This window comes from Patiria miniata, unplaced genomic scaffold (genome assembly GCF_015706575.1).
Source record: "Patiria miniata isolate m_02_andy unplaced genomic scaffold, ASM1570657v1 HiC_scaffold_29, whole genome shotgun sequence".
In the NCBI taxonomy this organism is placed as follows: Eukaryota; Metazoa; Echinodermata; class Asteroidea; order Valvatida; family Asterinidae; genus Patiria; species Patiria miniata.
The window spans coordinates 2,655,315-2,669,354 of record NW_024037068.1 but is presented as its reverse complement, the minus strand read 5'-3'; the positions used below and the strand labels follow the sequence as shown (position 1 = coordinate 2,669,354).

General features: G+C 39.1%; 2 protein-coding genes across 3 annotated transcripts; both read left to right on the top strand.

Annotated features, from left to right (window-relative positions):
- Positions 1-1,242: 1,242 nt before the first annotated feature.
- LOC119735861 lies at positions 1,243-3,718 on the top strand. Its single transcript, XM_038209800.1, has 2 exons — positions 1,243-3,491; positions 3,701-3,718. The coding sequence occupies exons 1-2, from the start codon at positions 1,332-1,334 to the stop codon at positions 3,716-3,718; spliced, it is 2,178 nt and encodes a 725-aa protein (XP_038065728.1). The 5' UTR covers positions 1,243-1,331.
- Positions 3,719-3,760: 42 nt separating this feature from the next.
- Positions 3,761-11,753, top strand: LOC119736107. Of its 2 annotated transcripts, XM_038210119.1 has the most exons (9): positions 3,761-3,848; positions 4,304-4,401; positions 5,194-5,476; positions 6,209-6,447; positions 7,291-7,423; positions 8,393-8,562; positions 9,006-9,119; positions 9,625-9,723; positions 10,525-11,753. In XM_038210119.1, exons 1-9 carry the CDS (start codon positions 3,830-3,832, stop codon positions 10,843-10,845), a joined length of 1,476 nt encoding a protein of 491 aa, XP_038066047.1. In that variant the 5' UTR covers positions 3,761-3,829; the 3' UTR covers positions 10,846-11,753. The 2 variants fall into 2 exon arrangements, with proteins under 2 accessions (XP_038066047.1, XP_038066048.1); XM_038210120.1 differs by lacking the exon at positions 9,625-9,723.
- Positions 11,754-14,040: the final 2,287 nt, after the last annotated feature.

The window sequence follows — 14,040 nt, the reverse complement described above, 5'->3', positions numbered from 1 at the left end:
GCTACCAATTTTGATCAAAATTATATATCTTCTCATCCAGGACAAAAATTTCCAAAGTTAAGGTTCCTAGTCAGAGAGGAACTCATACCTTTTCGAAAAAACGTTCTTTGGTCTCAATATTTTCATCCATCTGGCCAAAAGACGACTTTCAGTCATCATCTTCCACAAATATCGTTCCCGAAAATGTCCTTCATGCGATTTCAAAATGGCGGCCGCGTTGTAATGTATGCATTATGCCGACGTGCTAGGGCATTGCAGTTTATGATGTTTGTCGGGCGTGTGGCGCGGCTGGCCTATGGCCATACAAACATGAGGTCATGAACTGAATAATGCATATTCATAGTACTGTACAGGAATGTACAATTTCCATTGCGTTTGTTTTGCAAATACATGTACATGTACAAGTCCAATATTTGCTATCATTGGTTCATCACGGGCTCTGTGCGCCAATGAAAGAGGGCGTGTTTTTTACCACTTTTGAGAGCCACTTGAGAAGAACTCACAACTTTCTGAATGTGCAAATTTAGTAAATAGCCACCGTGTCTCCGCATGAGCGAATACGTTCGAATCAACTTGCAATGGTACAATTGTACAGATGTACATGTACACTGAGCCTAGCACTAATGTGTACGCTAGTGTGTACGCTAGTGCAATTGGACGCAGAATGTTCATGGTGTGTGGGATATTGTTTCCGTGTAACGTTTTATTTTTATTATTGCACTTTTGTAAATGTACTTTAAAAATAAAATAGGCCACGCATGAACTTCATCATCGCACATATACGCAAAGATCCTCAGAATCACATCACTTTGTTAGTTCTCTACAAAGATTTAAAAAACTAGAAACACCCATCGACCCCTGAAATGTTAAACTTTGTTTTTGTTTTTCCTTTCATTGGTCGCAGCGAGCATGTGTCATTATCATCGGAATGGAAGTGGGCTCCGTGCACAAGTACCCCTTCAACAGCCAGAAAAGGAGAGTTGGGGGAGACCTAGATCGGTTCCTGTCCATACGGTCCATGACCACTGCATATTTTGAATGATCCAAAGTTATTTGGGGAGGGGGCCGGGGTGATTAGTCTGCGAGACCACCGAAAGTAAAATTCAAACATATTCATGTGCCGACGACGCCTGACGCTCATGCGTGAAGACGCTATGGCTTAGCTTTGTGCACATTCAGAATAAATGAGTTGTGCGTACTTCGCGCATGATGAACCAGTCCAGTAAGGTGTCCCTCAAAAGTGGTAAACACACGCCCTCTTGTGTTGGTGCACGGAGCACATGATGAACCAATGATAGCAAATAGTTGTAGCACATTGCGAAACAAATGCAATGGAAAATGTACATTCCTGTGCAATGTGCCCCTTCTTCTCTGCAAGCCTTAAGGAACTTGTTAAACATCTAGTGAAATGTCACCGAAATGCCCCGCGATTTATCGTGCACTGCAGTGTAGTAGGTTGTGGAGCATCATTTAAAAACTACGGCAGTTTTAAGTCCCATGTCAGCAGGAAGCATGACAACATTGATATTGAGGTGTGTACTACGCAAAGAGAAAATGATGTTGGAACTGAAGATTTTGAGGATCCTATGGAGAATGCAGAAGATGAGTTTGAGAGCACACATGATCATGCGGCATCCTACTATATGCTGAAATTGAAGTCGATGTGTTACATGTCTGAGAGTGGACTCAACGAAGTTCAAATGTCAACTGAATATTTGGTCAACCAGAAACTTGATGAACTAAAAGCCAAATTATGTGAGACAAATAAATTAACACAAGAAGAGATTGATGGTTTGGTTGGTTGCAAACAACCTATTTTTCATGGACTGAACTCCACATACCTCTTGAAAAAAAGTTGGAAAAAAAGATTTAACCTAATAGAACCAGAGAAGATCAAACTTGGTGAGATCTACAAAAATAAACAAGGAATACACAATTCAGCAAAAAGATCATTATATCGTGTTGAAAAGGTAGACGTATATGGTTGCTATGTACCCATTATTGGATCACTGCAGGCACTGTTGAAGTGTCCGTCTGTGAGTAAGCATATCATGACACATACAGTTACTGACTTTGGATCAGACTTAATGGAAGATGTGTTCGATGGATTGTACTTTCAATCAGATCCATACTTACAACAGAATCCACAAGCACTGGCATTTGCTCTGTACTCGGATGACTTTGAATTAGCAAACCCAATAGGAAGTCATCGAAAAACTCATAAATTGACTGCATTCTACTATGTATTGTTGAACATTCCTCCACATCTCAGAACAAAACTTGAGGCAATCCAGCTTGTTGCTATGGCAAAAACTGCAGACTTGAAAACATATGGATTTGGCAAGATCTTGGAAAATTGTAAAAAGTGTTTTCAACAACTGTATGACGGAGTAGTAATGACAACAGTTTCTCCAACGGGTGCCAACCAAAGAACACAAATCAAAGGAAAGCTAGCCTTTGTATTAGGTGATACCCCAGCAGCACAGTTGATGGGAGGATTTAAAGAGGGAGTAGGCAAAGCATACAAGCCATGTCGAACATGTGAAGTCACGCATGAAGAACTAGAGAACAACTCGATAATCATTCCATCACCACTGAGGGATGAAAATGAACATCTTGAAAGGTGCGAGAATCTAACAAGTGAAATGACAAGACAAGCCAGAAAATACTGGTCAAAGATGTACGGAGTAACTAGAAGATCAGAATTTTTGGATGTTCCAGAATTCAAGGCAACAAAGTGCATTCTGCAAGACCCTATGCATGTCCTGCTGGAGGGGATAATTCCAATGGAAACTAAACTACTACTAGTTCACTGTGTTGAAATGAAGTTCTTCACTATCGCAAAACTTAATGCTATCATTAGGAGCTTTGAATACACGCGAGAAGAGAAGAAAGATCAACCTGTTGAAATTTCACGGGATAATGTGCAGTCTGATAGCAAGTTACAGCAAACTGCTCAGTCAATGAAGAACCTTCTTGTGCTCCTTCCTTTCATGATTGGAAACTTCATACCAGAAACAGATGAGAAGTGGATCAACTACCTAAGACTGATACAAATTACGCTGCTCACATTTTCATCGGTAGCTTCAACTCGAACTGTGAACACACTGAAGCTTCTCATCGCAACCCATCATTCTGCATTTAGACGGCTCTACCCAGAAAGGCCAATCACACCAAAAATGCACTATCTCAGTCACATACCAAAGCAGATATGTGATTTTGGACCAGCAAGAAATCATTCGTGTATGCGGCTAGAAGGTAAACATGGCGAGTGCAAAGACAAGAAATATAGAAACTTCAAGGCCATCCACAAATCGGTGACTGTTCAACACCAGTACAAAATGTGCTTGCAGCAGTTCAATGCTGATGGCTCGGCCTCACATGCATACCTTTCAGAGGATGACATTGTTAAGGAAGGGCATACTTGCAGTATTGCTGACAGGGAATTCCGCCATTCTATGATTCAGAGAGAGTATGGAGATTCAGAGGATGTTTGTGCACACCAAGCATTGAAAACTACAGAGCTAATTTCTCGTGGTCATCGATACACAGCTGGCACCATACTGATAAAAGAATGTCCCCAGTGGGAGTATCCAAAGTTCATTACAATTGATGAGATCCTGATCTTCAACAAAGCCACATATTTTATTTGTGAGGAACTAGAAACAGTTGCTTTCAATTCACATCTAAATGCTTTCAGTGTTGCCAACACTGGTGAAGTGAAAACTGTGGCATTGAAGCCAGAAACTGACCTAACATATCACTGGCCCCAGCTTGTGCATACAGTGGACAGGACCAAGTATGTGATGCTTCAAAATGTTGATGATGTATGGCAGTTGTAGCAGTAGGTGAGTGAAACCTCCCTACCCCACTGCAAATGCTATGTAGGGTTAGGATAAGAGTTGAAAGAGTGTTATACATGTACATGTACTTACCCAAGCACTTAACCATACTTGTAAATTACATTTGCGCAAGAATATTGGACATTGATTCTGAAAATGATTCTTGTTAAACAGATGTGCAAGAATCAACGTCATTTTCATTAATCAAAGTTTATGCAGTAGATTTTTTTGCGAGAATTTCATGGATTCTCATGAAAACCTCACTGGAGAATAAAAATAGATTCCCAAAATCTGCAGGGTCAATCTAAACTTGACGTACAAGTAATTTTTAAAATAACAGTGGATATGTAAGGAAGCAATGGAATATCATATTGTTTTCTTTTGCAAAAGTAGTTCACTGAATGAGGTTACATGTACTTGATTTACTTACATTTAGTTGATTTCTGTTGCATATGTTGCAGAGAATGGTGTAGACTCTTCAGTTTTTCTCAGCCTTACTGAAGATGACCTTTTCAGAATGTTTCCAGGGAAGGTGGGATATGTCAGGAAGGTGATGATGGTAAGTTATAGTTATTAATTCATGTAATTAGGCAAAAATAAAATAGTTCTGCTTCTGGTTTCCTTACCAACCCTATTTCTACTTTTTACCCTTGACTACACGCAGAGGCCTCAATTTGATCGTACACAAAAAACAATGGCAAAAAACACAATTTCCCTACCTACTGGTACCTACCCTTTTTTTTTAATGTCATGTAATTGGAAGCAGAAATATGTATAATATTATTGGCCTTAAACGAGGAATGCACATTGGATGGTTCCGGATACTTCCCAGTTCTACCCGTGTCCAATGTGGGAACCGGAACCTCGAGTCCAATCTTTTCAAGAAGCAGGTACCCGCTATGCTCGCTTCTGGCTACAAAAGAATCGGTTACGGAGTAAATTACCAATTCTCTGTGCACACAGCCCAGAGCCAAGAATCTACTTATTAGGAATTCAATTGCACGAAGGCCCTGGACATTCTCTCTCGCTAGTCAAAACAACGGTGGGGAAAGACACACAGACTTACACACGTTACAAGGAGAGTTGGAGACAAAATTATCAGCTGAGTCCTTTGCCGCTTAATTTTTTGCAGCCAAGAGGCATAAAGCATTGAACCCAATTAATACTGGCCCTGTGCCATGGATACTAAACGTTTTGAATGACACAAGTGCTGGATTCCATTATGCCATGTACATTTTTTGTATTGGACACACAGTGATTGATTGATTTTGATGGACTTTGTCCAGTTCCTATTTGAAGATGATAGGGAGTTATAAGGTTGTGAAGGATTCCTACACTCTTTCCTCTATAGGTTCAAAGTGAACTTAATGCACCTCTAAGTGCAGAGGAAGCCACGGGCCCAGAAGGTGATTCTGATCTGCCTGGAGTACTCCAATCACCAGATGTGAGGTCACAGCTAACAGCAGCTCCAATGGCCCCAAGGATCTTGGACATCAGCAAGCTTTCAAGTCCGAGTATGGTGTCTGTTGGTGCAGGGGGAGACGATGTAGCAGAAGAGGCGGGTAGTCATCAGGATCTAGAGTCTTCTGATGTTGCCCTTCAAGGCCCTTCAAGTAGGCTGGAAACCCCAAAGAGTAAGTATTTTATTGAAACTGCCGTTGCATGTTGATCGGTCAATCCATTTCTAGCAAGCGCTCTATTGGCGGCTGACACTGAAGATATTGAAAGTATTCTTTTTAATACTTTCAAAGCATCGTGAAGTGGTAATGTACAGAACATGGCATCAAATGTCTTGGAAGTTGCAAGGAAAGCCTGACACCAGTGAAATTTAGTTTAGTAGGATAATCTCTCTGCACATAACTGGATTAATCTTCTGTGGATCTTAGGGGGCCTTAAGTGTACAATTTTATAATACTCTCTTGCTTTATACTGACCATCACTTCCGGTTTAAGGTAGGGTAATCATTTGTCATTTTTGCAGGTTTTCTGTTTGAAGCAACAAAAGTGCTTAAAATCTAAAGATGACGTATATTGCTTTACAATTACAATTATTGAACTGATTAAATTCTAGCTCAGTGAATCTGTATGTATTCATGTTTTGAATTACTCCTGAAATAAGTGTCTGGTACACCTTCTCATTCAACCGATTGCAGCTACACTGCACTGATCTGACGAATAAATGTAACAACCGGGCATGTGTGTGTTGTGTCAATGCGTGCGTGCACCCATTCATGGATTGACACATCTTTGAAAGCGGCTTTCTTTTATTGTTTTCTTCAAAATGACTGCTTTAAATCCCAAACTAGGTGGCCTACGGCATACAGCAATGTAATTATCTTTTTATTTTATTTTTAATTTTTGTATTAGCTCCTATGTGGAACATGTTCACCACACCGCAAACATGGCCACAATACTCGGACCGTGTCGTGAGTGCACTGAAAAGTGGGAACATCATGGCAGACTGGGATGCACTCATCGCAGAGACCGCTTACTTCATTTTGAAACATCATGACATGAAAGCACCATCAGAGTACGATGATGTAGGAAGGCTTGTCAGCGAGCGTTGGCCTTGCATACTCTTTGAGGAGCATGGCAAAAAACCATGGGTATGTATACATGTACATATTTATGTCAAAAATTGTTCGCTGATATTATTCACTTGCATCACATCCATGCTCATGAACGTCTTAACCAGTTCATGCCGGGATTATTTTGACAAAAAACGGAACAACTTGAAGACGGGGGATTTATTGTCACTCGATCTCAATGCCAGGCGGGTTGCAGCCATCACTCTCGGGTAGCACACTGATATTTCCAGCCTCGCTTGCTGCGAGCAGGTCACTGACAGATATTTCCAGCCTCGCACCCTGCGTGTTCATCTGTCATTCGTTTCAAATACCACAAACCGCTAGCGTGTATACACGCCTCCAGTGCGAACTGGTTTAATGTGGGTGTTCCAGTTTTAGGGCTGTGCCAAATATGCTGCGTATGCGATGATCAACTAAATATTCAAATAGCTTTTTGCCAGTTTGAATATTCGAGGGAAAAAAATCAACTTAAGTGATATTACTGATTGTCTTAATCATAAAGTTGCCGTTTTTTTCAGGTAGCACTTTTTTTGTTGACAGTAACTTTTTTCTTGATGGCATTCGTTGTTTTAATATCACATCATTTTAAAGCCTGTTGTGCAGATCTCATTGAGAAAATGTAAAACTGTGTCTTTTGTGCAACATCCAAATTCCATCATCTTTTACCACTTAATATAGTAAACATGTACATGATTTGAAATACCTGATTCGTAAAACATACAGATTAATATTGTTGGATGAATTCCACTAATCTATAAATGCATTACTCATCAAGTCAGTATTAGCTGTAAATGGCATGACATTTTTTCAAACATTGATTGCTCCCATTCCTATAATTCTTCCCGTTACTGTAATTTTCAGAATCACTTTGTAAAGAGACTTTCCCAGAAGATGAGGAACATAAGATGGACCAGAAAAAGGAAGATGGAACAAACCAAACAACCAGCTACAACTAAAAGGACTGCCGTGGCAGCAGCTGATTACAGTTTTGAAGGTGAGATCCCATTATTGAAGTGAGTTGAGGATGAGGCTTGTTGTAAATGCATTGTTAAATTTAGAATGTCATGCTTTGTATGTATACATGCGCTTTTTATGGTAGTTTCATGCGCTCCTCCCATAAGAATTAGGCGCACCTATAAACAAAGTGCGATGTCGTTAAGGTTCAGGTGTATGTATTTAGGTAAATATAGTAAAAAACAATTCAAGTTGAGTAAGTTATTCAAACATTTGGATATCTACATGTATCAATAAGATCATATTTATTAAACATGGCTAACATGCTCTTTCAGCATACAAAAAAAGCTGTAGAAGGAATACCCTGCAGCTTGTCTCCATTGTATTAACTGGCCAGTAGCAACCTGCCCATCTATTTTGGCAAGAAGTTTGCCAGTTTGCCAAGCAGTTGCAATGTACTAGTCAAAATTGCTTGCCAGTTGGGAACAAAATGCACATAACATATTGATACAAAATTATGTTTGGATAACAATGGATCTCATATTTGAGCTTTGAGTGGTTTAGCAGACTAAATGTGATACTTGTCAAGGTCCTTATCAAAGAAAATGGATGAAACAATAATTTCTGAAAGAGACTGCTGACATAAATGTGGCATTAATTGACAATAAACCATGCAAACCAAAACAAAAAGTCAATTAAAATACCAAAAAGAACAAATTACATGCATATTTTTGAGATCATGTGCATGTTTACGTGTATTGGGCACAGCCTTTAATGATTAGGTGCTTAATGTTAAACTGTTTTTTTTTTTTTTTTTTTGTTGACTGACTTTACACGTGTTGATATAAAACATATTTTAACACATCCCTAAAACCAAAGATACCGGGCTACTTTTTTATGAACAAATTCAGGATGTAGGCAAATTTATTCAAGTAACAGACCAGTTTTTCAATTGTTTTCATAGGCTTTAACTCTTTGTAGATTTGATTTTTCCAAATAATTCCTGTAGCTGATGGAGACAGCCCTGAAGAGCTCTTGAAAGCCGATCTGCTCTCTGAACTGCAGAAGGACAAGCCTGACAAGGCCAAAATTGGACATCTCCAAAAACTGACCTTTAACTTGCGCAAGAGGGAGAAACCGACTTTTCATGACTATCCCTTCCTCTTGGAGGAAAAGTTTGTAAGTTTACACCTTGTTTAACTTTTAACTGCAAGGGAACTGCAAGGGATTTAGAATTTCATTATAAATATAAGACTAATTAAATTATTATTTCCACATTTGATTGAATGTTGTATTTCAACAACAAAAATTTGCTTTATGCCGTAAGAGGATAATTTCAAGTATTAAAACATACATTTTGAGTTGGAAGAAAGGCACAACTTTATCCCACTTGGAAATGAAGAAAATGCTATTAAATTTCATGACTTGCTAACTGACATTTTGCTTGTTATGCATGAGTATTTATGGCCACCCATAATAACTCATTTACTACAACCTGTATTTCAAGTTGTATAATCAATCTGACATGATGTAATTTGTCATAAGCACACATTGTACAGAATGTATTGGGTTTATGTTAGTGCGTTTGTAAACATTTTCTTTTTTGTATGTATTGTATGCAGATAAAGAGGGAATTCTTCCTAAGGCAACCAGAAGTGTCAGAGGCTAGCTTACAGCAAAACTGGACCAGTCTAATCAACATGGTAACGGAGTGCACCAAGCAGGATAGATTTGAGGTAAGTCTTACATGTACTTAAAAAAAACTTACACTCAGTGGATTTGAAGACTAGATAATTCATCATCATTGAAGGTGCTACATGTACTATTGAACTTTGATAGATCTTGGGATGTGTTGTCGCAGGTTATTTTTTATTTAAAGAAATCTAGAGATGTGCTGTTGCAGGATATTTGTAATCTAAAATAAATCTTCGGATTTTTTACTAAAAAATATTGATAATTGATGGCAATATGTTGGCTTAAATACAAGCAGGCACGGTTTTCAAAGAATTTTAATGATTAATAACAAAATCAGGAAAGGCTGACTCGGATTTCAAGGGCAAATTGATTACTGAGGTGTTGCCTATATTATCGATTGTTTTGTATATAGGGGTGCAACAGTCTGCCGTTATCATTGACTTATTGTCACATCAACTCTGCAAGGCACCCGGCACTCCTCTAATGCCCAATTTTTTCTTTAATTGATAATTGAAGTAAATCTCGGAACGCTTCTTTTACTTTAAGAACACCGAGGGTGAAATCGGACTACTTAAATACGTAGACACCAAGATTGCCATAACCAAGAGGGTCAAGAAACTTCAACCAGCAATATCGGTGGAAAAAGTAAGTGCAAACTTTTCTTTTGTTGTCTTATATTTTGCCTGAGAAATTATCCAATAAATAAATACATACATGCTTTACATTAACTTGCCCCTGAGAGTGCACAAGCACATACATGATAATGGTTGCTGATAGCCCATTATGCTGTATGTCTTGTAGCACCTGCACTATATTGTATTACAGAATATTTGCGTGTCAGAAACAATGAAACCACATAGTACTGGGGTGGTTGCGGACGTGTCGGTGAGTAATAGGCAGGGGTAGTTTTGTGTGCTACAGTGTCTGGTGAAGGGTTCCCTCAGCAGTGTGTAGTAAACCTTATTTGTTTACTGTGCATAGAGAGAAATGTGTTTGTGACAGTGTTTGACTGGTCAACATTTTCAAATAGTTAATCAAATGTCTTTTGTCAGGGTAGGTATTCTCTAATATAACATTTAGACAAATGCTAGTAGTTGGCATGCGCAGAGGTCCTTATGATTATAATTTAATTCTATGGGTTACTCGATGCATGAACACACTATGATTATTGATGTCATACCATGATCTCTATGGGTGATGCCACAAAAGATCAAAAAAGTAATTTGTGTGGGTATAGGGTCCTATGAAATAATACGATTAGTTCAAGTTTGACTTGCATTACACGTTGTGCACACAATCAGTGCGCTGTATGTAAATGAGATTCCAACTGCGACATCTACAAGTCTATAATTTACCTGTGTGCAACCATCGGTCCCTAACTAGCTTACTTCTGTACACATGGTAATTGATTCTTTCGTTTATCTCCCTGTTTCTCTTTATAACCAGGCCACGTACATTCCCACGTCTGTAGCTAGCGAGGCACCCCGCCTAGTCATCATATCACATGAAGACGATCATGAGCTGTCCAATGGGTTCCTTCTACATGATGGTAATGTCGTAGAGATGAGGGACACAAAAAATGTGATGGAGATGGTCCTGTTCTTGTCCCAAGCATACTATGCCTGGGACCTTCAGTATCCAATACAGTACCAGGTTCTTGGTTTCCTGCAACTGTTTTTGCTCAAAGACAGACTGTCTCCATTTGAGCGGTCTTGCAGTTTCTTCAAATTTGAGAAAAGATTGCGGTCCCTGCAACATGTTGAATAAGCACATCAAAACAACATAAAAGTTGAATACTTCCAAAAATGTTAAATAACTTTGCTATGTTCACTTAGGATTTTTAGAATGTTAAAACTGTTGACGTCATGTTCATGTCATCAACAATTCCATTTTTAAAAACATGTATAAGGGAAGTTCCTATTGTCATGAAAATTGGTGGGAAGCTAGATTGTTGAAAAAAGTCCTGCTTTTGACCCTAAAACTCTGTTGTTTACCAATGAAATTAAACCAAATTTCAGATCATGTCAACAAGGCATGACAAATTTTATGGGGCAATTTTTATCAGCTTTGTGCAAGAGGGTGAGATTTATACGCCATGCGCCAAAAAAAATAATCACTATTATAATCTGCCAATTTCGACTTGGCGTCCTCCATTTTCGATATAGAGCTGGAGACGGTGGCAAGGAATGCCGTATTACCCCTGATGTCATTGCATACCTTCGGTTGGCGCAACATGCAATCGTAGAGTTGTGCAATGTCATCAGGAGTGATCCTGCATTCCTTCACAGAAGCTGTCAGCAGCAGCATGCCCCTTCTGCCACCGTTTCCAGCACAGTATCAATTTTCTGAAGTGAGTTTTTTTTTTCGTATGGCGTATAATTCTCACCCTCTTGCACAAAACTGATGAAACTTGCTCCATAAAATGTGTCATGCTTTTTTTACAAAATCTGAAATTTTGGTTTAATTCCATTGGCAAACAAAAAAGTTATTTAGGATGATGAGTAGCCCTTTTGACATGTAGTACGTGTATTAATATGCAAAATCCAAAGTGTAACTGAAATTATTATTTTAAAGAGCCCATGTGCAATGTAATTTTACATGCAATCCTTGAAAATGCATGTGTGCCATTTAATCTTATTTTCAATTTTCATTTGCCATTTTACCTGATATTTTGGTGCCTTTTATGTTTTTACGCCATTGAGAATATTCATGAGCAAAGGATGTCATTTGAGGCAGAAACCACTGATGTGTTACGGCTTTTCAGCACTAAAAGGCACCAGATTTTGGGACATTTTGTCGCTGTAAAATGTTCTCTTTTTTCACGGATTTGTTGTGTCAGTTCATGGCCTGTAGGAAATGACGTCATTTGAACGAGACCTATATTGGCAGGATGTTGTATTGACGGTGCTCTTATCAGGGTTCGACTGTACTTTTTTTAATGATTATAAAGGTGCACTTTTTAATAAAATCAACTCAAATGGGATGTCAAGCATTCAATGAAGAAGAGCATGGTGTCACAAGATGTGTTCCTCAGGAAAAAGAAACATTTTATGGACACTAAAAGGTTGAAATTGTGCATTGCTAAAAGCTAAATACAAAATTTGTATATTAAAAAATGAAATGAAATATGAGCTATTTGAATTAAAAGCATAAACTAATTGATTTTTTTCTAAAATTAAATTCATTTAATTTTCTTTAAATGCTAAATGAATTTCAAACAAAATTATGAAAATGTTGGACATTAAAGTTTGTTAAAGTTTGTTCAAAATGTCTTAGAATAAGTTAAAAAGTTGTAAAATAAAAAAAAAGTGTATTGAAAACGAATCAGTGAATTTTTAGTTTCCTTTTGTGAAGTGTTGTGTTTATTTTCTAAACACTATCATGTTTAATTTCTAAACACACTAATGTTTAATTTCTAAACACCATAATGTTCATTTCTAAACAACAAATGTTTAATATCTAAACACCAAGTGTTTTGGTGCTAAACACTGCAAGTGTTTAGCGATGGGACATGTTTACAAACTGATAGCAAAAAAGTGTTTAGAAAAACGTTTAGAGTCTAAACACAGTTTTTGCAGTGTACTTGAAGTGGCAGCATTTTCATAATTAATACCCATTACTGGTCTCCTGTGGAACTGGTAGATGGTTAGCAACCATGCTGGCTGAGTGCTTGATAGGTGGCTTTCTTGGCAATTCTGAGGACTGCATCACTATAGTCTGTTGAAAAGCACTTCATGTCCTTGTTCTGCAGGGCAAGTTTGTGAGTCATAAATAAGCCGAGTGTAGCTGTGGACATGCTTGATCTGTACTTTGTCTTATTTTTGGCTCTTTTCTGCCTCTACATTACTGACATGCTTTGGTGTTTTGATGTGTCTGTTGAGGTAATTTAGTCCTCCGCTTGAAATCTTTATGTCCGATCAACAAACCGTGCATAAAGCGTATGATTCTCCTCTTCGTGAAGCTTTTATGAAGTGAAATTTTTCACGATATTCCCTTCGGAATTTTTGACTCCGCTGCTTTTTCTCCTTCAGTGTATCATCCTCCTGGTCCATGTTGCAGTTGATATGCTCATACAAAAACGTTGACAAAAAAAAGTGCGACTCAGCACGGTCAAAATATCAACGAAAAACCACAGAAGACTATGAAGAAACAACGTGTGTGGAAAACAAACATGGCATCAATACGACCACCGCGCCGTGCCTGGCCCGCGCTTAATTCAGTAAGCACGCAAGAGAGGCAGTACACCAGATGGATGACGTAACGGGTCTCAGTTCGCGCCCAAATTATTGGCTGCGGCTAGGTTGTGGCCGATCGCACAAGCCTGTGCGCGCGTACGGCCGCAGCCGCAGCCTATTCGGACATGGCCTGTTCGATGACGTTTGAGTCTGGTTTACGTCCCTTTCGTCGTACATAAGAGCGAGGCGGATTTTATACCATTATGGTAGCGGCAATAGCGCCCTCAATACAATAAAACATTTTTCTCGGACAAGTGTGCGACGGGGCCGGGGCATTTTTTTATTGGCTGTTTCGGCACTTTTGCTAGAACAAGCTTGGTGCCCACTGAAGTGGAACAGTAGGGTTGCAGTGTCAGTAGAGGGAGGACCTAGGGTATAGGAGACCCATCAGTCTAAGGTGGTAGCTGAGGACCTAGGGTATAGGAGACCCATCAGTCTGGAGAAGTGGGAGCCAGATGTCGTTGAGGTGAAACCCGATGTCTTGCGGAACTGTGTTGTGCTTGCGGATCTCGATGGCTTCCCGTATGCGTCTTGGATGCCAGAACTGGATCGGTGCGATGAGTTCGGCCGCATCCAAATCAACTTTGTGGTCGTTGATGTGGGAATGTTTGACAATGGCCGATTTGTCAAAATCCCCTCGTCGTCCATGTGCTCTGTGTTCCTTGAGCCTAGTTGGAAGGTTCCGACCGGTTTCGCCGATGTAGACTTTGCCGCATTCACATGGAAT